General features: G+C 39.5%; 2 protein-coding genes across 9 annotated transcripts in view; one reads left to right on the forward strand and one right to left on the reverse strand.

The window, feature by feature from the left end:
* On the reverse strand, positions 1 to 21,693 carry Olr1 (oxidized low density lipoprotein receptor 1). Of its 3 annotated transcripts, XM_050130184.1 has the most exons (7): positions 20,017 to 21,683; positions 16,967 to 17,068; positions 13,749 to 13,985; positions 10,438 to 10,674; positions 2,942 to 3,081; positions 2,268 to 2,383; positions 1 to 1,994 (listed from the first exon to the last, which is right to left on the reverse strand). In XM_050130184.1, exons 1-7 carry the CDS (start codon positions 20,099 to 20,101, stop codon positions 1,850 to 1,852), a joined length of 1,062 nt encoding a protein of 353 aa, XP_049986141.1. In that variant the 5' UTR covers positions 20,102 to 21,683; the 3' UTR covers positions 1 to 1,849. The 3 variants fall into 3 exon arrangements, with proteins under 3 accessions (XP_049986141.1, XP_049986143.1, XP_049986142.1); XM_050130186.1 differs by lacking the exon at positions 13,749 to 13,985 and having other exon boundaries at positions 20,017 to 21,693; XM_050130185.1 differs by lacking the exon at positions 10,438 to 10,674 and having other exon boundaries at positions 20,017 to 21,678.
* Tmem52b (transmembrane protein 52B) overlaps positions 10,402 to 25,217 on the forward strand; it is a 25,869-nt gene continuing 11,053 nt past the window's right edge. The window contains exon 1 of one of the 6 annotated variants that reach the window (XM_050130188.1): positions 10,402 to 10,532. The gene's annotated coding sequence lies outside the window, so the exon portion shown is untranslated. Of the gene's footprint in view, positions 10,533 to 13,740; positions 13,844 to 25,217 lie in introns of those variants that run through there. The other 5 variants (XM_050130193.1, XM_050130192.1, XM_050130191.1 and 2 more) reach the window with 5 other exon arrangements.

Here is a 25,217-nt window from a genome sequence, read left to right on the forward strand (position 1 = left end):
GACATTCATAGCAGCTTTATTAGTAATTGAACCCAACCTTATACAACCCAAATGACATCAACAAGTACAAAGATAAACAATGAGCAGTATGTACCCATAGGGGAATGCTCAACACTGAAAATGAATGAGAAACTGATGAAAACACTGAGATGGAAATGTATGCCTACCAAAATAATAGCATCAAGTGAAAAAAAAAAGCTGGACCAAAATCACATAACAGGTAATTCCATTCACATAAACTGTACGAGTTATGTGTGTCAGTGCACTCCTTTGATCTTAGCACTTGAGAGTCAGAGGCAGGAGAAACTCTGAATCAGAGATCAGCCTGGTCTACATAGTGAGTTCCAGACCAGCCAGAGCTACATAGTGAGACCCTGTCATAAAAAAATATATATAAACTCTATGAAATGCAAGCTGAAAACAGATCAGTGTTTGCTTTAGGAAGGAGACATTGGGAAGGGACAAAAGTGACAGATATGTTCATCACCTTGGCTATGGTGATATGATCACCACAGTTTACATTATTTACAAATTCAGTTTAGTGTAAGTTTATTACACAGCAAAGCTACCAGTGAAAAATTATCCCTGTCTCATCTTCCCAAGGATGCATCTCTCTCTCTCTCTCTCTCTCTCTCTCTCTCTCTCTCTCTCTCTCTCTCTCTCTCTCTCACACACACACACACACACACACACACACAATTGCTGGCCTAAAACAATGAACTGCTTCCTTTGAAGTGGAAAGGTCTCGGAAGTATGTGGAGAATTGAAGCTTTGAAAATAGAAGCTTCTAAGTCCATCTGTTCCAAAAGAACACTATTTTTATATCCAACTCATACTGCTCTAAGAACTTGTCCCAAAACTTAGTTTCTTCCATTTTGGTAATGTACGTTTCTGAATCATAGCATAGAGACCAAGGAGAGGTTGTCTACAAAGGATGTGTAACTTAAGAGGGAAAATGTCTGTTTTTTTTTTTGGGGGGGCACATATTATATCATTCTAAACAATACTATTTTAAAGGGTTAAATTCACAATACTGTTGTTTGATGGAGAAAAGACGAAGAAATAACTTATGCAAGAACTAATCACAGTGACTGGAGAGGTAGTTCAGGCTTAAGAGCACTGGCTGTTCTTCCAGAGGACATGAGTTCAATTCCTAGGACCTATATAATGTCTCACAACCATCTGTAAATTCCAGTTCCAAGGGGACAGTATGCTCACTTCTGATCTCCAATGGTATCAGGCACTCATGTGGCACACAGAAATACATGTAGGCAACCCTCTACAAGCATAAAATAAAATTTAAAAACTGCAAACATGTAAATGGTGCAGTCTGGAGATGAACCACAGTTACAAAGATCATGCTGGGGCTTCAGCAGGGACACAAGTCCCTGCTTGCAGGGTTGCTTTTCCTCTGTGCTGTTTCTTTGCATGCTGCTTCTCAGACACACTTTCCTCCTGAGCCTTCTGCCTGCACTTTAGCAGGGTCTCTCTATATTCTGCCTTCCATCCAGCTCCAAAAGACACTCTGAGGTATAGGAGACTGATATTTCAGGTCAAGCAGGAGTCATCATTTAAAACAGGGAAGGGATGAAGGATTGCAGGTTGGCTGGGAGGCTTGGAAAGAGCAAAGCTGTTGGTAAACAATTGAACTCACAACGTTGGAAACAAAGATGTCAACCAACTGGCTCCCCAGTCTCTGCTGCTGGTCCTTGCCTCTGCTGAGGTGAACTGAAGGTAGTAGTTTGCTGACAGCTGTCAGGGAAATCATGTTTTACATTCAAGTAAGCAAGAATAGCTTAAATTTCATAACAGTCCAAGGTCTTCTCCTGTTCTTCCAGGATCTTTAAATTCAAGGCATTGGCAATAGCTTTGCCTGCTTCTGGCAAATACTGAATGCAGTTAAAATGCAGTTGTCAGCAAAAACGGCTCCCTCTTGAATGTACACACAGGTGCCTGATGGATGCGTCTGGGATGGAATCCCCCTGATCTTAAATCTGCAGGTGGAGAGAAAAAGGGGGGGGGATGGCATTTAGCATCATTGTGTTAGAAACGAATTCTGTCTCAGAGTTTGAAATCAGCAATAATGTGAGAGGAAATGCCAGCAAAGGTCTGAAGAGGAAAATAGCGATTTCTCTTGGGACTTTATTGATTCCCTACTCTTCAATCTGACAGGAAGAGGATATATGTGGCATGTGACAGTGGCTTCAAAACAGGTCCAGTCAGGAATAGAACACTCACAATGTGCCCAAGAGGAGAAATGGACTTACAGGTGAGGACGCAAAGGAGAGCCATTCTCCCACAGCCAGGGTTCGTTTTGTTTCTTCCGGTGCAATCCCATCCAAAATGGTGAGGTGGAATGGGAAGTTGCTTGCGAGATGAAGTTCTGCGAAAAGATACAACTCTGACCTTAGATTCATCAAACTAATTATCAAAAAGATCTTCTGCATCCCTTAGTGGTTTAACGACAATGTTTACAGAAGCCTACTGAGATCACACATCCTATATGCCCAAGGCCAAGTATGCAATCAGACAGAAAAACAGCTCTTTTCCCTCTCAAACAAGTGTTCCTCCCTGTGGTGGTTAGAATGAAAATGTCCCCAGAGACTCATAGAGAGTGGAAGTGGAGTTTTGTTGAGGTTTCAAAAGTTCAAGTCAGGCCCAGTGTTACTCTCTACTTGCTGTCTGTGGATCCAGATGTAGAACTCTCAGCTCCTCTCCAGCACCATATCTGCCTGTGTGTTACCATGCTTCCTGCATGCAGATAATGAACTAAACCTCTGAAATGTGAGCCAGCTCTAATTAAATATTTGTCCTTCTAAAAGTTGCCATTTGTCGGGGTCCAGTGCTACAGCCATGATCATGGCATCCATTAAAGGCAATAAAACTCTAAGACACTGTCTCAGGAACCTAAGCCTGATTATCATCACCGCAAATGACTCACCAGATCATCTACGCTATTAATTTGTAGCATCTGAGCATCCAAAGACAGGCAAGTTTCTTGGCTCTTTGTCCAGTAAGATGACTCTGAAGAGAACAGGTAACAGTTTTCTTTATGCCACAACCAGTCTTCTGGGCAAGGACCTAGGAAGTATTAATAGAACAGATGATTTCTGAGTAAAAACATTTCTTAAGTTCTTCCATAGAATGACACCCACATTCTACAAATACCAGAATGGTCAGAATCTTTGTTTTCCATTTTGTTAAATCATTTTTTACATTTTATTTTTCTTTTATGTATATGGGTATTTTGCCTGCATACATGTATGTGCAAAACATGCATGTAATACTCTCAGAGGCCAGAAAAGGGCATCAAATCCACTAGAACTGAAGTAGCAAATGGTGATGAGATGCTATCTGGATGCAGAAAAACCAATCTAAGTCCTCTGGAAGACCAATCAGTGCTCTTAAAAATTGAGCCAACTTTGCAATCCTTATTTCCCTTTATACATTTTTCTTTTATTGAATATATTTTTTCATACAAGGTATTTTGGTTATGATTTCCCCTCCTCAAACTTCTCCCACTTCCTCTTTCTGTCTTTTATGTTTATAAAAGAAGAAGAGAGTGCTTCAGAAGAAGTGCTAAAACATGCTGATTTTAGCAAACTGGGTTGACTTCCATTTAGCATTTCATTTCATTTTTGTTGTTGTTGTTGTTGTTGTTTTGCTTTATTCTGGTTTTCTTTTCAAGGCAGGATTTCTCTGTAGCTTTGGAGCATGTCTTGGAAACTAGCTCTCGTAGAGCAGGTTGGCCTTGAACTCACAGAAATCCACCTGCCTCTGCCTCCTAAGGCATGCACCACCATCACCCAGCTTTATTTCCCTTCTTAAGGAATAAATTGGTATGTAAGTTTGGAATTTGATATTTTTTAAAATTTTGTTTGAAATTATGAAAATAAGAGTTAAAGAACTGGATGTTTCTTCAGCCACTCTGTTATTACAAAACTAGACATGCATTTAAAAAACTGTATTTCTCTGAATAACAGAATTAGTTTTGGTTACTTTGTCTTCTTCTTTTATCCATGTGTTGTCCAATACAGTCACCAATGTGGTTTCTGAAATGAGGTAAGTTTGCAGTCACCTGTTTTTGCATTTAAAGTACACATGTGATTTTGAGAGCTTCATCAGATCCATGCATCAGAACAGACTAGCCTGTTGAGAACCTTATAGCATCATGTTAAATTAATATTTCACATGCTTGGGCTAAGTAAAATATTTCACTACAGTTAATTTTGTTTCTTTTTCTTTCTTTAAACATGTTCATGCTAGAAAAATTTCGCATAGAAACTCACATTCTTTTGAACAAGTTTGATTCAGGTAGAATTTTGTATTGATATAAAATGAGCATTCTCAATGTCAGTAAATAAGATGTTCTCAGCAGCAAATCTGATGGGGAGTCCAGCAAACCCACCTCTGGGAAAAGGCAGTAGGCAAAGATGTTATCAACATCTGTGTGTTGACAGCTTTCAGATCATCAGCATGGTCACCACCAACCTACTGTGGTGGTAACACATAAGAAACTGCCTTTTGCTCTATAGTGTGACCAAAATGGGGAAAAGTCCTCGATGTAGGTGGGTCATCTGTCTATCTGTTGCTTTCATTCATTAATTAATAAAGAAACTGCTTGGCATTTGATAGGACAGCAGCTTAGATAGGTGGAGTAGACAGAACAGAATGCTGGGAAGAAGGGAAGTGAGGCAGACTCTATAGCTCTCCTCTCCAAGATGGATGCAGGTTAAGAGCCTTCCCAGTAAGCCACCACCTCGTGGTGCTACACTCATTAATAGAAATGGGTTAATCAAGATGTGAGAGTTAGGCAGTAAGAGGCTAGAGCTAATGGGCCAAGCAGTGTTTAAAAGAATACAGTTTCCGTGTAATTATTTTGGGTAAAGCTAGCCATCCAGGAGCAGGGCTGTAAGAAGTGGCCCGCCGCTCCACACAACAAGTCCTTACAAAAGTTAAATTATAATTGCAATTTTCATTGGAACACAAATACACCTGATAAATTTATACAAGAAAGCTTTACCAGAAAGGCAAATGTAGACCTAATATAGTAGTTCTTGCCTGCAAGCATACAGGAGACTAAGGCAGGAGGAATTCCTAGAGTTCAAGGCCAATCTGGTCTAAATAATAAGTCTTGGGCCAATCTGGGCTACAGAGTGAGAATCTATATAGCACAACAAAAATGTGTACATAAAGGATAGAATAGAAAATTTCTGGAAAAATGAAAGCAGAACGTAAAATAGAAAAGGCATGTTAGAGTGTAAAGCAGAGTGTGAAACTTCCTTCATAGTTTGTCTAACCCCATCACAGTATGTAAATGTAAATAAATCAGGTTTTTGTGGACTAAAGAAAAGGTCTAGACAACTTGCCTGTATTATAACAAAATGAGAAAGGCATGCCTCTCTATGTGGTATTAAAATCAACTATATTTCTTGTGTGTGTGTGTGTGTCATCATATTGCATCTACCATTACATATAAACTTTAATAAACACAGATATTATTTATCAAGTGCACAAACTTCTGGAAGTCCTTCAAATATGTAAACTCATTTAAGGTTTGCGAAACTCAGAGATTGACTCCACTAATGTCTTCATTTGAAGATGAAGAAATCAGGGATTTAAAACTGATGTTGACTATGTATTTAGTATCTGTGATAGAGCTCCTCATTACCCTTGGTTGTCAAATTGTCTGGATCTGAAATGAACTAAAAGCCAACCTTCCTGTGAGTGATTTTCTTGATCAGATTACCTGAAGTGGGACCTCCCCTAAATATGGGTGACCCTTTCCTGTGTCAGCGCAGAGACAGAGAAAGAAGAACATTGTCATTTGTGCCCATGTGCATTTATTTTGCAGGCAAGTTCATTGATTACAAGGTGGCATTCATTCCCTGATATTATAACAAGCTGTTTCTAGCTTCAAAAATAGAGTGAAGCTTAGTAGCTTGTAGAAAGAATTCTAATCAATCTTAGTAATAAAAACTCAGATTCAGATATTAGGGGGTGATAATTGAAAAAGCAGAGAAGCAGTGCAGCCAGACACTAGTTCTTACCTCTAAGAAATCCTTAGACTAAATGGATACCTCCTGTCTCTACAAGTCCTCAGACTGAACACCTTGAGCTCCTGTCTCCTCTGCCGTATATTTCTCTTTCTGCCCAGCCATATGACTCCTGTCTCCACCTTGAAGTGGGATTCCCCTCTGTATACTATGAATATATTTTAATGATAATAAAGAAGCCGTTTTGGCCTGTGGTAGGGTAGAATATATGTAGGTGAGAAATCTCAACAAATGCAGGGAGAAAGAAGGCAGAGTCAGAAAGATGCCTTGTACCTATTGAAGGAGAAAGACACCAGAACCTTACCAGTAAGCCACAGCATGAATATACACAGATGAATAGAAATGGGTTAATTTAAGATACAAAAGCTATTTAGGAATATGCCTGAGCTGTTGACCAAACAGTGTTGTAATTAATATCATTTCTATATGATTATTTAGGTCTGGGCATCCAGGAAACATAAGTGCAGTTTCCATTCACATAATCACACCCCGACATTTGGCTAGAATATCCACATAAAGGCAAAAAAAAAATTTTTTTAAGGGGGGCTTCTAGATCCACAAAAATTGGAGTCAGTTGGAGCTTCTTGGTAGCTGAAGGTTTTAAACAGACTCAGTTTGTTGTTGGGGAGCAGAGGCACAGCTCCTTTACAGAAGTCTTCCTGACAGCTTTAGCAGCAAAAACTGTGTGGCTCCTTTAAGAAAAAGCTCCCTGGATCCTGTTTGTGACACAAATGGCTCTGTATCTTTCCGGAGGTTTTGTTAAGGAGCACTTGAATGGGGTTTGTGGGAAGCATGCTGCAAGTTATTTGGTGGAAGCATGAGCCAACTACTTCCCAGAGTTGGGGTGGTAAACATGGCTCCCAGAGCTGGTGGCAAATGGATCTCTGCCATGCTGGAAAGCTGAGCAGAGTAGAACCAACAGCTAAACCAGCTGCTCTTGACCTAGACATGCTTTCTTTACAGTTTCCAACAACAATCAAAAAAGGATTACAGATATACAATGAAGATAGATTCAGACAGAAATAAAGCTCTGGAAGGGTCATAGCGTCCTCAGAAAATGTACGTAGGCCTAAGAAAAATAAAAAGGAAATTGGTATAGGCACCTATAGAAAGAAATAGTTTTAAATAATGAAACAAAGCTTTTAAAGAGACAGTAAAAATAATATAAAACAAATATGCCACATAAAGATGGAATCACACAGAAAGTCTTGATTATATATATTATTGTGCCTTCTTTGGATTTTTAGTTAGTTAGCTAACTGCTGAGAGATATTTGGTTATGGTGGCTGCAAATCTAAACCAACACAAAGGTATCTTGACTTCAAAAATTGAGTCTAAGGATATGTTACTTTGGAAAAGAGGTTCTACTTTTGTTTCCATAGAAGATGAGAACCTATGGAATACTTCCAGGCTAATGTGGTTTGTATAGTTTTTTTTTTAGTTATGATAAAACAGAAACTAGATATAAAACATTAGACTCACAAAAAATACTGTATCTGTAATTCTTGCTTCTACCTGATTTGTTATGTATAATTTTATTATGTTAAAATTAAAACCTTCCGCTGGGCGGTGGTGGCACATGCCTTTAATCTCAGCACTCGGGAAGCAGAGGCAGGCGGATCTCTGTGAGTTCGAGGCCAGCCTGGTCTACAAGAGCTAGTTCCAGGACAGGAACCAAAAACTACGGAGAAACTCTGTCTCGAAAAATCCAAAAAATAAATAAATAAATAAATAAAACCTTCCTTTGTATTTAGACAGTAGAGGGGAGTTGGTGTGGGAGTCCTCTTTGTATGCTTTGAATGTATTTTATTAGCATTGGTTAATAAACAAGCTGCTTTGGACAGTAGCAGGGCAGAATATAGGTATGTGGGAAACCTAAACTGAATGCAGGGAGAAAGAAGGCAGAGTCAGGCAGATGCTGATGAAGAAAAATGCCAGAACCTTACTCGTAAGCCAAAGTCTTGTGGCAATACACAGATTAACAGAAATTAGTTAATTTAAGATATAAGAGCTAGCTAGGAATATTACTGTTGGTCAAACAGTGGAATTAATATAGTTTCTGTGTGATTATTTGGATCTGTACAGCTAGGAAACATAAGCAAGGTCTCCATTTACACTACCTTTCTTGTGGTGTTGGGATTAAAGTTGTGTGGCTCCCAAATACTGGTATTAAAGGTATAAGCCACCACTGTCTGGCTCTGTTTCTCTTTGGCACTCGAACAATTTAATGCAGCCCAGGGTGCCCTTGAAGTCACAGAGATCCATCTGCCTGTTCTCTATGGGTAACTAGTGGCTCACCCTGCACTGTTATCTTCAGGCAAGCTTTATTTGTTATAGCATGAACAAAATATCACCACCATGAATACTCCAGGCCTTCACTACCAGACAATGACAGTTAAGACATCCAGCCTCACAGACCAAACAGCTGTTACATTCTCCACCCACCCAATGAGAGATAACCATTATTCATTCCCCAGATATATTATGCAAACCATTCTAAAAAATCCGTTCTTAGTAAATACTCATCCTGATGGTCCTGCTATTACAGCAGCAGTAGCCCACACCCTTTCAAACTTCTCTGAGGATGAACTAATTGAGGAAATAGTCTGCTGTGAGCCCAGGGTTTGGGGACCTAAGTGGAACCTGCCATTTTATCAATCTATTTGCATTTGCATATTTGTTTTAAAAAAAGCACCAATTCTGATGCTAAATGCAGAGATCTATCTTTTTGAAGACTCTGCTTCTCCTTATCTTCTAAGCAAATCATTCTATTGATCTGTTTGTAAGACAGAAAGAAGCTGCCTCAAATTTGAGAAAAGTAACATCGCTTTTTTCACTTGGGATTTCAGCACTACAGTATTTTCTTTCTTTTTTTTTTCTGAGACTGAGAAAGTTTATTGCAAGGAATTAGACACTTTCAAGAAACTCTCCTTAAAGCAACATGATTAATTAGACATTCATCTGGAATCTTTACTAATTGGTCATATCTAACATTCAAAAAAATGGAACAAAAGGCCTAAAATAAATGCCAGAAAAAGGCATGTGAGTTCTGTATCTGATTTATTGTTCATGACTGGCATCTCTAGGAAAAGATTCTTCGTTGTCCATATACAGACTGAATTCCATACAGTTTAAAGTTGATAAATGCAAAACTGTTTCATGGCTAAGTCTGTTGTTTGGGATTTTGACTGTCTGAATATGTATACACTCCCTTCTTTGATATTTAAGCCTCCTTCCCTTAAATCTGGTTTGAAGAGTTGCATCTCTTATTTTATTGAAAGGTCCTTCCCTAGAAAGTTAAATATATATTTGACACTTGTCAACGGCCAGCTTGTATAAAACTTTCTGCTTATTTTTGCCAAGTTAAATAACTCCTTTCATACTAAAAGGACAGAAAGGACTCATTTGTTTGATATCTTCACATAGTCCTGGTGGGAACTCATAATGTACACAGTGCTGGTCTTGAACTCAGAGATTTGCCTGCCTCTCTCTCCCCAATGTTAGGATTAAATGCATGTTCCACCATGCTGGACCTGAAAATGAAGAGGTGGGTATCTATTATATTATTATATAATCTTTATGTAGCAAAACTGCACAATTGAGCTTTTAGTCACACAAGCAAAAAGGTGGGGAAATGTGCTTTTGAATGGCACTTAAGTTCTAATTCTGAAAAGAGCATCCTCATTCATGCATGGGAAGTGTATAACTCTGCACACCTAACTCAGTAGTTAGAAGTACATACCTTGCTTGATTACAAAGTGCAAAAAACTCAATAATGTAGAAAGCTCCTGTACTAGTACAAAACTTGGCAGCATAATCTGTTCATTGTTTGCTTCCTAGATTCCGAATCCTTTTAGACAGATGGAGCCATCTCAATTTCTGTATAAACTTACTTTCTGGACCTCTTACTTTTGCTCAACCTGAAGAACCTACCTAAACCTTCCAAGTCAACTGACCTCTATGGGTTGTACTTCAACAGATGTAGTGCCCTTTTAAGAAACAGTGTCTCAGAATGGAGCAAACACAGTAGCTGTGATAAGGAATTACAATAACAGGAAGACTCTCAAGGATAGGGAAACCAGCAATTAAGATGTATTTGGAAGGAAATAATAACATATCTGTGGCAAAGGCAATGACGGGACAGGATGGCATACAAATCTCAAAGCTAAAATTGAAAAGAAAAAAGGAAGAAAAGGAGGGGTCCATCAAATTAGATGTTTACAAGACTTAACACAGACTAGAGTAGAAATGGCAGTGGCAAAGGGCTTGTGTAGGGCATTCTAAAGGCATGGCCTATACGTGGGGTGCTAGCTGTGTGAAACCTATTTAAGACTGAGCAGAACATCCACCACCACCCTTCCTCACTGCCTCTTTCATGTACCTGAAAAGTTTTCAGCTCTCTGCAGGGCTTCTTGGAGGTTCACGTTCTGTTGCAGAAGTTCTTCCTGCTCTTTGGATTTCTCCTTCAGCTCCAAGGTAAGGGTGTCTATAGTTTCCTTGAGTTTCTTCTCTGAAGCATTTGCTGCTTGCTGCTGGGCTAAGATCTGTCCCTTCAGGATATGTTCTTGGTGAGTAAGGTTTGCTTGGTATTGCTTTAGGAGGTCAGATACCTGGAGTACTAAACCACAGAGAATTAAAACTCAGCCTCTCCTCTCTAGTACAAACGCTGTTACTGAATGCCCAGAACATTAAATCACAGACTTAAATAGCCTATCTTGACAGCATGTGTTGACAAAAAATGCTTTATGAATTTGAACAGCAATGGAGAAATAAATGTACTTGAAAGGCTGCTGCAGCATAGGGCTCAAAAGAAAATCCACACAGTGTTAGCACATACTAGACATTTTTATCTGAGGGGTTAGAGAAAAAGACAGTCACAAGTCTCTTGATGGTTGCTTTCAGACCTTCCTTTGTTCTTCTTTTGCATCTCTGCTCTTTGTTTTCTTGGTGATTTCCTTCTCTCCTTCTTGAAACTTTCCTTCTAACTCTTTTTTTTCCTTTCTAGTTCCTTTTAACTCTACCATTCTTGATGTTGCACTTCTAACTCTCATTCTTGGTGTCTTCCTTCTAGCCCATTTTAACTCTATCTTTATTCTTTTTCTTATAACTTAAATATTGCAACAAAATCTTACAAACTGTAATATAAATATAAATTTTATATTATATATAAAAATTACCATGTGCTTGCATTATTTTTAAGTGAAAATTTCAAGTGAATGAATACAAGTAAAAATAGCATGTTTTCAACATCTCTTACAAGAGTAAACATATATAACAGGTAGAAAGCAAATTACCCAAGAATCCACTTACATTCATATCCAGTCAACTTCCTATAGATTACCATTTAGGCAAGCAAGATATTCTCAGTCAGGTCCTTACTGGCAAGCTGCAGTTTTGCAGTTAAAAAAAAGGACCAGTTACTTTATTACTTATCTTGAAAGGTAATCATATAAGGAAACTAAAAGGAATCACAAACCTAAACTTTTAAATATGAAAAAGAATCAGGCAGTCCTACTTTAAGTCTTTAGTTTCTTATATCAGGAGATTGAGGGCAAAAACGGGCACAAAGAAGTAATCATATCCTTTGATTACCAAGCAAGCCCAGCAAAGAAAATGTAACAACTAGCAACAATTGAAAGTCGCTTTGTGTTGTTGAACCTATAATTCCGCTATGTGTCCTTGTGAACTTCAGATTGTCTTCTGTTTTTTTTTTTTTCATCTCAAAGCTATTACCAAAACCTTTGATCTATTCTGAAGTTATTTTAAGGTTTTGTTTCAACTCATGATACACACCAAAACTTGTAAATACATCATTCAATACTAAGAGAATTAGAGACAGTCTGGTTCCTGAGGACTCAATTATTTTCCTTAAATCATTAACCTGAACTGCAATCTTGTTCAGCTCCATAGGTGAATTTCATAGTCTCTAGCTGTGTGACAATTCCTTGTATCTATTTTTAATCACCAGAACTCTGTATAAACTAATACTACTATTATCAATTAGACAGTATAATTTAGGAAGGAATTATCTTCATAATGATCCACAGGTTAAAAAACAGCAATAGAGGGGCCGGAGAGATGGCTCAGAGGTTAAGAGCACTGACTGCCCTTCCAGAAGTCCTGAGTTCAATTCCCAGCAACCACATGGTGGCTCACAACCATCTGTAATGAGATCTGGCACCCTTCTCTGGCATGTGGGCATACATGGAGGCAGAATGTTGTATACATAATTAATAAATAAATCTTTAAAAAAAAACAGCAATAGAGTAGGGTGTTTCCATGAGATAAACATACTACATTACAGACAGTGGACATCTCACCCCACCCATTAGCACATACCAGATAACAGAGGAAGATGGCAGGGGCAAATATGTAAAGTAACAGCAAAAGAAAGATACTCTGTGGTCTATGATTTCAGGACCTTGCCTATCCAAGATTCACCATCAAGGATGCTCCTCCTGGTGTGTTAACATCCTGAAGTCAATTGTCACCTACTGCTTCTCTGACATGGTCACCAGCGTGACACTAGTCAAAAGTCAGTTTTTCTAAAACTTTCTGATTTTTTTTCAAAGTTAAATTGCCCCTTTAATACTGAAAGGGTTTATTTGTCTATTTATTTGTCTATGTAGCCCTGGCTGGAACTCACTATGTAGACAATGCCAGTCTTGAACTCAGGGATCTACCTAACTCTGTCTCCCCAATGTTAGGATTAAAGGTATGTTCCACCATGCTGGGCCTGAAAAGATTTACAAACTGAGTAACTTTACATCAAACCACACATTATCATTATTGTTAAAATCTATCCTCCTCTCAACATTTTTGTCTATACAAAATAAAGTGGCTATCCATACATTACTATATAATATTTACTTAACAAAACTGCACAACTGAACTTTTAGGCAGACAAGCAACAAGGTGGGGAAGTGTACTTTTGAAAGGTGCTTAAGTTCTAATCCTGAAAAGAGCATCCTCATTCGTGCACTCCCCAAGAAAGGGTTGTCTGACTCTGCACACCTAACTCCGTAGTTAGAAGCATATACCTCGCTTGATTACAGAGTGCAAAACACTCAATAATGTAGAAAGTTCCTGTACTAGCACAAAACTTGGCAGCATAATCTGTTCATTGTCTTCCTACATGGTCTGTTCCCTAGATTACAAATCCCTTTAGACAGATGGAGTCATCTCAATTCCTATACAAACTCACTTTCTAGACCTTTTATTTTTGCTCAACCTGAAGTACCTACCTAAACCTTCCAAGTCAACTGACCTCTATGGGTTGTACTTCAACAGATGTAGTGCCCTTTTAAGAAACAGTGTCTCAGAATGGAGCAAACACAGTAGCTGTGATAAGGAATTACAATAACAGGAAGACTCTCAAGGAAAGGAAAACCAGCAATTAAGATGTATTTGGAAGGAAATAATAACATATCTGTGGCAAAGGCAATGACGGGACAGGATGGCATACAAATCTCAAAGCTAAAATTGAAAAGAAAAAAGGAAGAAAAGGAGGGGTCCATCAAATTAGATGTTTACAAGACTTAACACAGACTAGAGTAGAAATGGCAGTGGCAAAGGGCTTGTGTAGGGCATTCTAAAGGCATGGCCTATACGTGGGGTGCTAGCTGTGTGAAACCTATTTAAGACTGAGCAGAACATCCACCACCACCCTTCCTCACTGCCTCTTTCATGTACCTGAAAAGTTTTCAGCTCTCTGCAGGGCTTCTTGGAGGTTCACGTTCTGTTGCAGAAGTTCTTCCTGCTCTTTGGATTTCTCCTTCAGCTCCAAGGTAAGGGTGTCTATAGTTTCCTTGAGTTTCTTCTCTGAAGCATTTGCTGCTTGCTGCTGGGCTAAGATCTGTCCCTCCAGGATATGTTCTTGGTGAGTAAGGTTTGCTTGGTATTGCTTTAGGAGGTCAGATACCTGGAGTACTAAAGCACAGAAAATTAAAACTCAGCCTCTCCTCTCTAGTATAAACGCTGCAGTATAAACGCTGTCAACACAGACTCAAATAATCTCTCTTCTCAACATGTGAGTGTTGACAGAAATGCTTTATAAATCTGAACAGCAATGGAAGAACAAATGTACTTGAAAGGCTGTGGGGCAATTACCGAAATTTATTCAGAATTTATGGACCTTGAAGTTATTCAATTTTGTTTTTGTAATTGCATATCTATTGCAATTTTCATTATAACCATGCAGATATTTCTTAATAAAAATTTAACAGCTTTATTTTTGTTGAGATTTATACACAAAATAAATGTAATAGTGGGAGTGGTAATAAGGTGCAGGTAGTGGCAAAAGGATGTGGCAAAGGGGTGACAGGTAGGGTTATAACTCAATGGGGGAGGGCTTAGTCAGCATGCTAAAGCCCCTGGGTTCTATGTTTAGTTTGGAGAGAAAAAAAATAAAGGCAAAGGATGAGGATGAGCTCTGCAGATCCTACCCCTACTTGAGGAGCTATCGGCAATTGGTTGCTGCTGGAAAGGAAGAGTCAGTTTTCTTCATGAATGTTGTTCGTGTGAGACTCCCTATGCTCCAGCAGATGGCCCTATACTCATGCCCAGACAGGCAGCAGTAAGTGGTTTAAAAATTAAAAGCAGAACACATGAAATTCAGAGGAAAAGGAGGGTTGTGGGAGAAGAATGGGGATGTGCTTGATCAAAATGGATTATATATATATGAGTGCGAAATTCTCAAACAATAAAGAAGTAAAATAAAAATTTTTAAGTAATGAAAAGGTGAGAAATAAAAAAGAAGACCCTAAAATGTATGCTCATGGAGGGCCCCAGAAAGGGGAAATAGTTAAAATCTCCTGGGTAAACTGGGAGGGAGATGGGGGATAGAAACATGAGGGACCGAGATGGTTGAGTTGGGGGAGAGATGGAGATGGAGAACAACGAAAGAGATAACTTGATAGACGGAGGCATTATGGGGCTTGGGAAAAACCTGGTGCTAGGGAATTCTCAAGAATCCACAAGGGTGACTCCAGCTTAGACGCCTAGCAACAGTGGAGAAGGTGCCTGAACTGGCCTTCCCCTATACTTAGATTGGTGACTATCCTAAGTGTCATTATAGAACCTACATCCAGTAACTTATGGAAGCCGATGCAGTGATCCACAGCCAAGCACTGGACTGAGCTTCTGGAGTTCAGCTGAAGAGAGGGAGGAGGGATCACATGAGCAATGGGAGTCAAGATCTTGATGGAGAACCACAGAGACAGCTGCCTACCTGAGCTGCTGGGAGCTCACAGACGCTAGACTGACATCTGGGAAATTGCATGGAACTGAACTAGGCCCTCTGAATGTGGACGGCAGTTATGTTGTTTGATCTGTTTGGGGTGGGGTTTGTGCTGGCAATAGGACCAAGACTTATCCTGGATGCCTAAACTGGATTTTTAAATCCCATTTCCTATGGTGGGATACCTTGCTCAGCTGTGATGCAGGAGGGAGGAGCTTGGCCCTGCCTCAATTTGGTATGCCAAACTTCATTGACTCCCCAAGGGAGGCCTTATCCCCTCTGAGGAGTGGCTGCCGTGTGGGATGGAGGATGTGGAAAGTCATAGAAGGGGAGGAAGGGGGAAATGGGGTTGGTGTGTAAAATGAAAAAAAAAAATTTTTTAAAGTAAGTTAAAAAAAGAAATAGTTGCCGGGCGGTGGTGGCACATGCCTTTAATCCCAGCACTCGGGAGGCAGAGGCAGGCAGGTCTCTGGGAGTTCGAGGTCAGCCTGGTCTACAAGAGCTAGTTCCGGGCAGGCACCAAAGCTACAGAGAAACGCTGTCTCGGAAAAAAAAAAGAAAGAAAGAAATAGTATAATGGAACAGATATAATATTGGCAATCTAGTTACCTCCCCCCTAGACTCTGGTGCACAGGAGGAAATGCCAGTAGCAATTTATTCGCTTATTTCCTCTTTAGCTCTGTCTATACCACATACTTCCTAATTTTATTTAGGAACTTTGCTTTCATTTTTAAGGCAACGACCCATGAAATATTTGTGAATTTCTGTACGGTATCATTGAGAGTAAATTTCATTTGAGACATAGAACAGTTTGGGGTGGTGGAGATGAAACGAGTGTTGTGTAATCAGGCAGAAATGAACTCTGTTTTGGGACTGCAGCTCAGTTCTAATGCAACTTGCTGCTGACCCTCTGCTTCAAGGCCTGATCTGAGTCTGCTGGATAGTGATGGACACCTCACTTCAGACTGCTGCCATCGAGTGGGATCCCCTGCACCTCATTAGGAAAAGCTTCAGGCACCCACAGACAATTTAAAACAAACAAGCAAACAAAAACAAAACAAAAAATTGCCCAGACTTAGACACGTAGGAAACAAGTGGTGCTTCTGGGACCTTGTATTTTGAATCTGACGGGCAGAATAATTCAGTCCTGAAACCTGCAGGCTAATGCAGAGACAACCTTATCTTTACTTCTTGGCCACTCTGGTCTTTTTTTCTCGTGCCTTCTTTTTCCCTCTTAGTATCCCCAATTTCCTACATGTTATAAATTCAAAGTACTTTTTGCTGTTAATGTTTTACCTACTTTAAGGAGGCAATTAAGATTTTTAACAGTTTATCAGATCCATCCAAACGAAGCTAAATGGGTTTTCTTTTCCTCTTGAGTTGCTCAGATAACCCTATGTATTATAACCTTCAAGTTATTATCAAATTATTCTAGAATGCAAATAGGCTCATCCAAGAAATTATGAAACAAAACAAAAACACTCTACTGTGAATAATCTCCCTCCATGCTCCTCTCTGGTGGAGGGAAGAACACAATATATACATTAAACTCTTGGCTTCTTCTCAAAGCATTTTGCCCAAAATAAGTCTAAATCTAGACACACTTATAGTTATTACCAGATGTGTTCATCAAACCCATCCCCCACCTCCAGTTCCTTATTTTAACACTTACATTGCATCCACTGTATAATAAGGGTCACTGATAACCCCAGGCAAACGATGATGAGAACCATAGCAACAGGGCACCACCATGGGGACAAAAGAAAAAGCAAACCTGCAAGGAAGGAGAACCAGAAAATTGAAAACAGCAAAGGCAGATAGATCATCAAGCTGGGCTCTGGATCTTGTCTTGCTCTGTGCCCTGCACGTCTTAGCCCCCTCCCCACCCTCACAGGACCTGCATATGTGCAGGTGGAACGATGGATGGTTATGGAACTGAAGCAAATTGCTCATGGACTGACATGGGATAAAATAACAGCTGGGGTTCAGTGGGGCATCCAACACCAAATACTTGATTCTAAAGCTTTAACTTCATCTGTTCTATGCACAGTGTCCTTGGAAGAACTCTCAGTGCAGCCTAACTCCATCTATGGTGCAGAAAGCCTGACTTTTACATACACATGGACACAGGTATTCCTAAGTAACAGCTGACATTTACACACACATGAGTACGGGTACTCTTAAGTAATATAGTGCAAACTGCTGTCAGACATCAAGCAAAATATTTTAATCAGACACCTGAGATTTCCTCAAGAAATTTTGTGCCTGATATCATACCATTCAATTTTCATTCTAACAAAACTGCCTCTTGAAACTAGAGTTATTTACCAAAGGAAACTAGGGACAAAGCCTTGGTATGCACTTGACTGATAGCAATAGCTTGCCTTGTGCTTAGGTTAAGTGTGGCAAACCCCCTACATTAAGTAGAAAAATAAAACTGAGTGCTCAGTACGGCAGGAGATCATTAGATATTTCCTCTCTGAAGTGTACCGAGTCAGCTAAAAACGTTATTCCAGCTGGGATTCTCATAATGATGGTGGCTGATGTGAAGTAAGATCAGGTATCTAGACCTATTATCTCCAGAGAAAAAGTCGCCTTATTTATGAAAACAAGCCATGCAGCTCTGACGCAAGACATAACTCTGACATGAGAATGTACAGTTATGTATCCCAGTATTGAATAACTACAGGCATTACAGACGCAAGAGAAAAACATCACACGCAATGTATTAGGCTTCCTCCCCTGTAAGACAAACGGAACACTGATAATGTTCTCCTTTCTATGTAAAGAAGAAACCAGAAGCTTCAGTCACTAGCTTGAGAGCACACATACAATAAAACTTAGGAGGTAGATTTTTGGGTTTTATGTTGTTCTTGCTTGAGACAAGATTTACTTTGTAGTCCACATTGTCTTGGAACTCACTAAGTAAACCAGGATGGCCTCAGGCTGGTGAATTTTCTTGCCTCAGCCTCCCTAGTGCAGTACCAGATCTGACTCCAAACACAGGCCTTTAATCTAATACTAGTAAGCCACAAGGCTTGGTGTATTGCATTACCAAGGTTTCGGTATAAATGTGGTAAATGTTCAAGTCAATCAAGGGAAATATATTCACAGAGTTCTCATGTTTTAAGAATCTCTGTTAGACTCTATAGATGCCTTTCTTAAAAGATAGGCATTGTGACTGGAGGAAATACAGCTTATCCTCTGCCTCAACAATTTCTGTCTCTGTACTTGTGCTGAGCTGGGAGGCAATAGAAGAGAGGAATAACTTTTACAAATGGTTACCTAATCCTGGCACCTGGCACCATGTAGCTGTGTGTAAGAACACCTTTATCTTTCACACACTCCAGCACTCATTCAACACTGTAATACCCACGGCTCAAATGAAAACACCAATCCCGTGAGCCACCCATGTGAAACGAAGACGCATATTCCTTTTATCTACAAGATACCTTCCCCCCATCTCAGCGGCAGAAATTTTTGTGGTCTAATTCACCTGACTTACGGATTTTAGTCAGAAAACAACCCTTAGTCAATCAATAAAGAAACAAATACTCCCTCACTGAATTCAGTGCCTAGTACATACAGTTCACAGTAGGTCACTAATCTAACCAGGGACCTTAAAGAATTAGTCATATTTATCGCAAAAGTCAGGCAAGCAATAGTTATTGCACAAATAATGAATGAATGGTTGAACAAATCACTGACTGACATTATCTCCTGAATCTACTGTTAAACACTTGCAATTCTTCACAACAAGCTAGTTCAACTGTTGCTGGGTTTATTACTAAACCCCAGTACTGTCTTCACTCTGAGCTAGTTCAGCCACTCGTATATTAAATCACACCATACTCGCCCTTATTCTACCCACGGAAAGATTCCAGTCTTGTTTACAGACACAGTCTATCTTTCTTCCACTTTCTATGTTTCGTACCCACACCAACCCCCACCTAGACACACACACACACACACACACACACACACACACACTTTCTCTGTGTAGTCCTGGCTGTCCTGGAACTCACTCTGTAGATCAGGCTGACCTGCCCCTGCCTCCAGCCTCCAGACTCCTGGGATTAAAGGTGTGCACCACCACTTCCCAGCCTCTTTTCTCTTAATTTTATAAAATAATAGGCATTTTTCTGTAGTTGTCTACGTAATTGAGCTTATCAATTAAACCTAAGTGGTTCAATTTACTGTATTGGCCAAACATAAACTATAAGTTTTCTAAGCAATGATAGACAACCAAGTCTAATGTGTGCTCAGCCATACTGAATATACTGAATCGCTTTAGATAATTCATAAAGCACTTCAGATTTTTACAGTACTTTAACAACACATATAAAAATACTGTGTGCTCTGGATGAAAGCATTCCCTATAGTTTTTCTTTATATGGTTCCACAAAAATAAACGACTTCATTAATCCTGATTCTGGCTTCGCTCTCTGTAGAGGGAGATAATATCGGCAGCACTCTTGAAGCCTACAGGATAATGAGAAGTCACTAATGTAAAGAGATAACAGCTTACAGCAAAGATGTAGCGAAGGCAAGTTATTAGCTTGAGTTCTGCTTGCTGTTCTTCTAAATAAGTAGTATTAGCCTCTTGTATTTCCTGATATTCTAATGTTTTTGCTTTTTAAAGTCATTCTCCTGAGCATTTAATTTGAATTTCTAAGCTGAGCTGGCATTCTGTCTCTGTAAGCACCCGCCCATCCCTGGTACCTTTAGCCTTCTTATGACATGACTTCTGGTCAGGCTGCTCGTTCACAGACTTCATCTTGCCATCAAAAGTCATTTCCAAATTCATGCCAAAAATGAGAAGCTGAAGCAGTCAAGGACCTCAACCAACTGCCAGTGAGTGAGCTTCTGGTGCAGTTTAAGTAGCTGTTCTTATCTAGCAGGGGATGACTCAACCGTCACAGGAGGAAGGGGAGACTTTGCTTCATATTGGAAAGTTGGCTAACACGAATTCTTAGGCTGTGTCTGTTGTGGGTGGGGAGAATGGTAATTCCAGTCCTGTTTCGTGACCTATCCCTAAGAAACAGACAGCAGGCAAAAATGCAGTGTCCACGACAATTATAGGAAAGACACTGTAGACTTATCAGATAAGCTTCTTTGAAGCTGAAAGAAGCACACGCTTCAAGCCAGGTTCGTAGAAAGGAATGTGACTTAATTTTCCACATTTTTCTGTTTGCTGATTCACTCAAGCAGATTGTCGCTGTATGCTACCTTTTTATAAGTAGTACGTTTTACTTTTCATTACTTTGACAATTAGAAATGTAATATAAATCATGGAAGATTCCCATGTCTAGCCATAGTACCATGGGTATAAGGCTCATTAGGGGCAGTCTTGACCACCGGGACTCTCAACAACAGCATGAGCCCTTTGGTACTAAATAGAGTAAGGTTTTTTTTTTTTAATTTTTTTTTATAAATCTTTTATTTAGATTTGAAAAGTACTGAAACATCATTACTATTCCAGGAATGCATGGAAACGCATCAGGACCTAGTTGAATTGCAATGATGCACGTTTGGTAAGGAAATAAAGGCAAGAAAGGCCATCTGATCATTTCAATACAGAGAGAAAGCATTTCATAAAACCTAATGGACTCTGTCGTATTAGATTGTTGGAAACAAATAGCACTCAACAAGACAGCCACAAGCATAGGAAACAAACACCGGAAGTACTGAAGACACAAAAGACAACAAAGATATATTCAAGAAGGTGTCAACGAGGGTATCTTAATAGTCAACCAAAGAAGCAGAAAAGCATCAGAGACTAGAAAAGTTGACAAGTCACCTAGCTTAACAGACATCAAAGAACATTCCACCCAATATCATCATGACAGAAAGTATTCCTGGTGCTCAGAACTTCTAGACCAGGGTTTTGCTGTCCAACTCATGCTGGTTCCAAATTCATAATCCTTTGGCTCAGCTTCCCAATGTTGGGCTTGAGGTTAGATATGCTATCACATTTGGCTATAATTATTTTTCTTATTTCAATTAATTATAGCCAAAGTAAATGATTTCAGTATTTTAAAATCATTTTGTGGTCATTGTTCTGTGACAAAACCTTATTCTGTATCACATGCTGGGTTGGAACTCTCTTTTTACCCCAGGCTGGTTTAGACTCAGCAATTCTCTTTCTTTATCCTCCCAAGTGCTCTGAGTACAGCTGTCATGATTCTCCTTCAACACTTTCAAATTTCTTGATGCTTTTTTTTAGAGTAAGGTTTTATATCTTCTCCTGAATCTGTCATCTTGGAAAAATGCTTATATTGAATTTATATATTTGTCTGTGATTTGAGGATAATGTATATTTTGATAGTGTTTCAATAGCCAGCTGTAGTGGCGTAAGCCTTTAATTCCAGCACTTAGTGTGGGAGGTACAGAACCAAGTGGATTTATATGAGTCCAAGGCCAACCTGGTTTAAAATACTGAGTTCCAGGATAGCAAAGTCATTATAGTGAGTCTTGTCTCAAAAAAAAAAAAAAAAAAAAGGAATTATAATATTTCAATAAGAACTTAAAAGATATTGTGAGAAATGTAGGTGGGCATAAAACTCAGAAATAATAGGTTAAACTACTATTAATCCTTATATCCAGGATAGTTACATTGACCATAATAAAATATGTTTTAGTCTGACCAACACTTCCTGGGATTTTAACCCCTATACCTGTCCATAGAGGGAATCTTCACTTGTTTTCTCATCATGAAATGATATATCTTTTTGAAATAATTTATATTTTTCGCGCGAGTGTGTGTGCACGTTTGCTTGTATGCATGCACAACACAGGTATAATATGGAGGTCAGAGGACAACACAGGTATTGATAGGCCCAGGTCGCCCACTGATTAAACAAAGGTCACTTAATTGCTGATGCATGCTCCAGGCTAGCTGATCTGAAAGATTCCATGATCCTCTCCTATCTCTGCCCTCCAACTCACAGTAGGAGTATTGAGATTACAGACAGGGGAGTCTGTAATGGGCATTAACTGAGTTCTGGAGATCCTATCTTAAGTCCAGTCCTTGTGTGAGACTTTGTAAAAAGGAATCCCTTACCTGCTAAACACGTTTTTCTGGAGTTTGTGTGTGTGTATACGATTCTACAGTAGCTAAATTTTGTTTTAAACCACTTAGAGAAAAAGTGGAGTGGGGAAAGGGAGAGATAATGGGTAAGGCGTCTAGGAAATCACATAGGAAAAACCACCAATCCTGACAGTGTATATGATTCTTTGTCCTACCTCCATGCTGAGCGTTTTGTTTTCCCTCTTCCTGTGTAGGATATCCAGCACAAGCTGAGAACATCTTTTCTGCCATTTAAAGTTTGCTTCTTCACACAGTTCACAAAACAGCCGACAGAGCCAACACAACCTTATCCAAGATAAAAACAAAAAGCAATGCCTCCCTTACCTACTCCCCTGTTTCCGAGCTGAGGAGTGAATGCCAGGAATTGACTGTATTCCTCAATTTCCAAAGTGGACTTTTCAGTTTCACTTTCACTAAGATTCAGTAGAATCTCAGAAAATTTCTTATAATGATGAATTAATAATCCTTGAAATGGCTGTACAATGAGAAGGATGCTTTATTATTCCCACAGTGACTCATTTATCTCAGACACTATCAATACCGAAGAATATAAACTACACAATGACTGATATTTTAGCTACTGAAGATGTACTGCCTAAGGTCGCGCTAAGTCCATTCACATTGTCATACAGCTGTCACCACCACCCACTGCACAGTGTTCCCATCTTTTCTCACTGAAAATGTTCCCACAGTTCTCACAGTTCTCACAGTGATGGTTCATTCTACTTCCTGCCTTGTCTGGATCACTTGATACCTAGATAAAATGTTTGGGAATAGAGGTTAATACTGTATACCTATTTCCTCTAAATTGAAACATTTCTTTGTGGATGAGGGAAGGGTGGAATAAATTCTTTGGTCCGTCCTTGTTTCCCTGTCTGTGGTGAACAAATTTTGTTCACATCCCGCCATGAAAAATCACACATCAATCAATTAGTAGAGATAGATGGCCTATTTATATTTTGAAAGAGATTCATTCAAAATATGAAGGCCAAAAGAACAGAAGCAACTATACTCCACTGTGTAAAGAAACATTTTCTAACATATGACCTTTGGGCTTCGGTTTCAGCACCTGCTCTTTCTGGTCTTTATACTGGTCTTTGCACTGGAATTAGACCCTCCCTTGATTCTTCTGCATCCTCATTTTCCTAGGTAGCTCTGCAGGTTTCGACTAGACAACCCCTATAGTCACATGAAACAATCTCATCTTAGAAACTTCTTTCTTCATATCCACGCATTCCATCAATTCTTCTTTTCTGAAACATTCTATTGGCCACTCCCCCTCCTCCTTGAAATCAACCCTGTATTTTCTGTCCCTTGAATTTTGATACTGTACTTTGTCCCAGATTTCTAATTCCTGAACAAACTATCTGAGGTAATGAATACACAAGGAGGAAGGCTTTATATTGACTTTTGGTTTCAGAAACATCATCAATCAATAGTCAATCATCTCCAATGGTTTTGAACCTGTGGTGAGACAGAAAATCAGCATGAAAAAATGCTCAGCTTGTAGAGCTAGGAAAGTAGGCAGTCTCATTCAAGGACCTGTTCTAGAACCTCTCTTTGGTCCTACAATCTCCTAACAGTGGGCACAGACTGGAAACTAGTCCTTCAACACTTGAGCCTTTGGAGGACATTCAGTCTATATTACCTCACGTTAGTAAAAGAATCTGCCAGTTTTCTTTTCATGTTTGAGTTAGTTTGCTGAAAATTGTGTCTTCAAGTTTCATTCATATTACAGCACAGCTTAGAATCCCCTTTCTTTATGTAGACTACTGTATTTTATCTTTTCACTTCTTGATGTGTTTATCTTGTTCTCTCTCTCTCTCTCTCTCTCTCTCTCTCTCTCTCTCTCTCTGTGTGTGTGTGTGTGTGTGTGTGTTTGCGTGTGTGTTTGTGTGTGTGTGTGTGTGTGTGTGTGTTGCTCTTGATACAGGGTCTCACTATGTAGTCCTGGTTCAAACTCACAGAGACCCTCTTGTCTCTGCCTCCCAAGTGCTAGAATTAAGGTGATGCCACACCACCACACTCGGCCTTTTCTCTTGCTCCCAAACATCTTCAGAGATAAGTTTCCAAGAAACTGTAAAGACTTAAACGAATACAGGATGCTCCATGACCCCTACCTCCTGGTGTCACAGCTTCTCTTTGAGGATGTATTCTCAGTGCTATAACTTAAAATGTAGCAAAGGTCAAAGAATGCAGGTGGTCATGCAGAAGGAATTACTTCAGTAGCATGATGAGTGTGCTGAAACCTCTCTTCCTGTGTCTGTCTCCACACTCATCATTAGAATGTAAAGAAATGTTTATTAGTTGCCTAAAGTTCTTTGTCCATAAGTGGGGTCCTGTGAGACTTCCCACTTTCAACTCTATTGTCCTTGTTGAGGTCTAGTTTAGGCACTGTGCTTTCAAGGTTCCATGAGTGATACTAATGTTGAGAGAGGGAGAAATAAACTTCTCCATGGATGAGCTCCCTCACTGATTATCCAACACCAAGTGGTCAGTCCTGAAATCAGTCAACCATGTTCATACAAGTAATACTAAATGGAATGAGCAGGAAATTATGTATTATATTTCAACTAAATCTTTTTAAAGTATGATTACATTAATCCCATAGCCACTAAGAAATACATTCTACCTAAGAGAGCTTCCAAGTGGGCCCTCTACCATGACAGCCTTCTGACAAGAATGCTGTTAACCAGACACCTTGATGTCAGCCTTATAGAATTCCAAGCAATAGACTCAGCTAAATTGTATACAGACTTCTTGCCCTGCTGGGAATGCTACTCATAGTGTGGTGTGTGTGTGTGTGTGTGTGTGTGTGTGTGTGTGTGTGTGT

Source organism: Alexandromys fortis, unplaced genomic scaffold, assembly GCF_014885135.2.
Source record: "Alexandromys fortis isolate MF-2015 unplaced genomic scaffold, M_Fortis_MF-2015_v1.1 scaffold_307, whole genome shotgun sequence".
Lineage (NCBI taxonomy): Eukaryota > Metazoa > Chordata > Mammalia > Rodentia > Cricetidae > Alexandromys > Alexandromys fortis.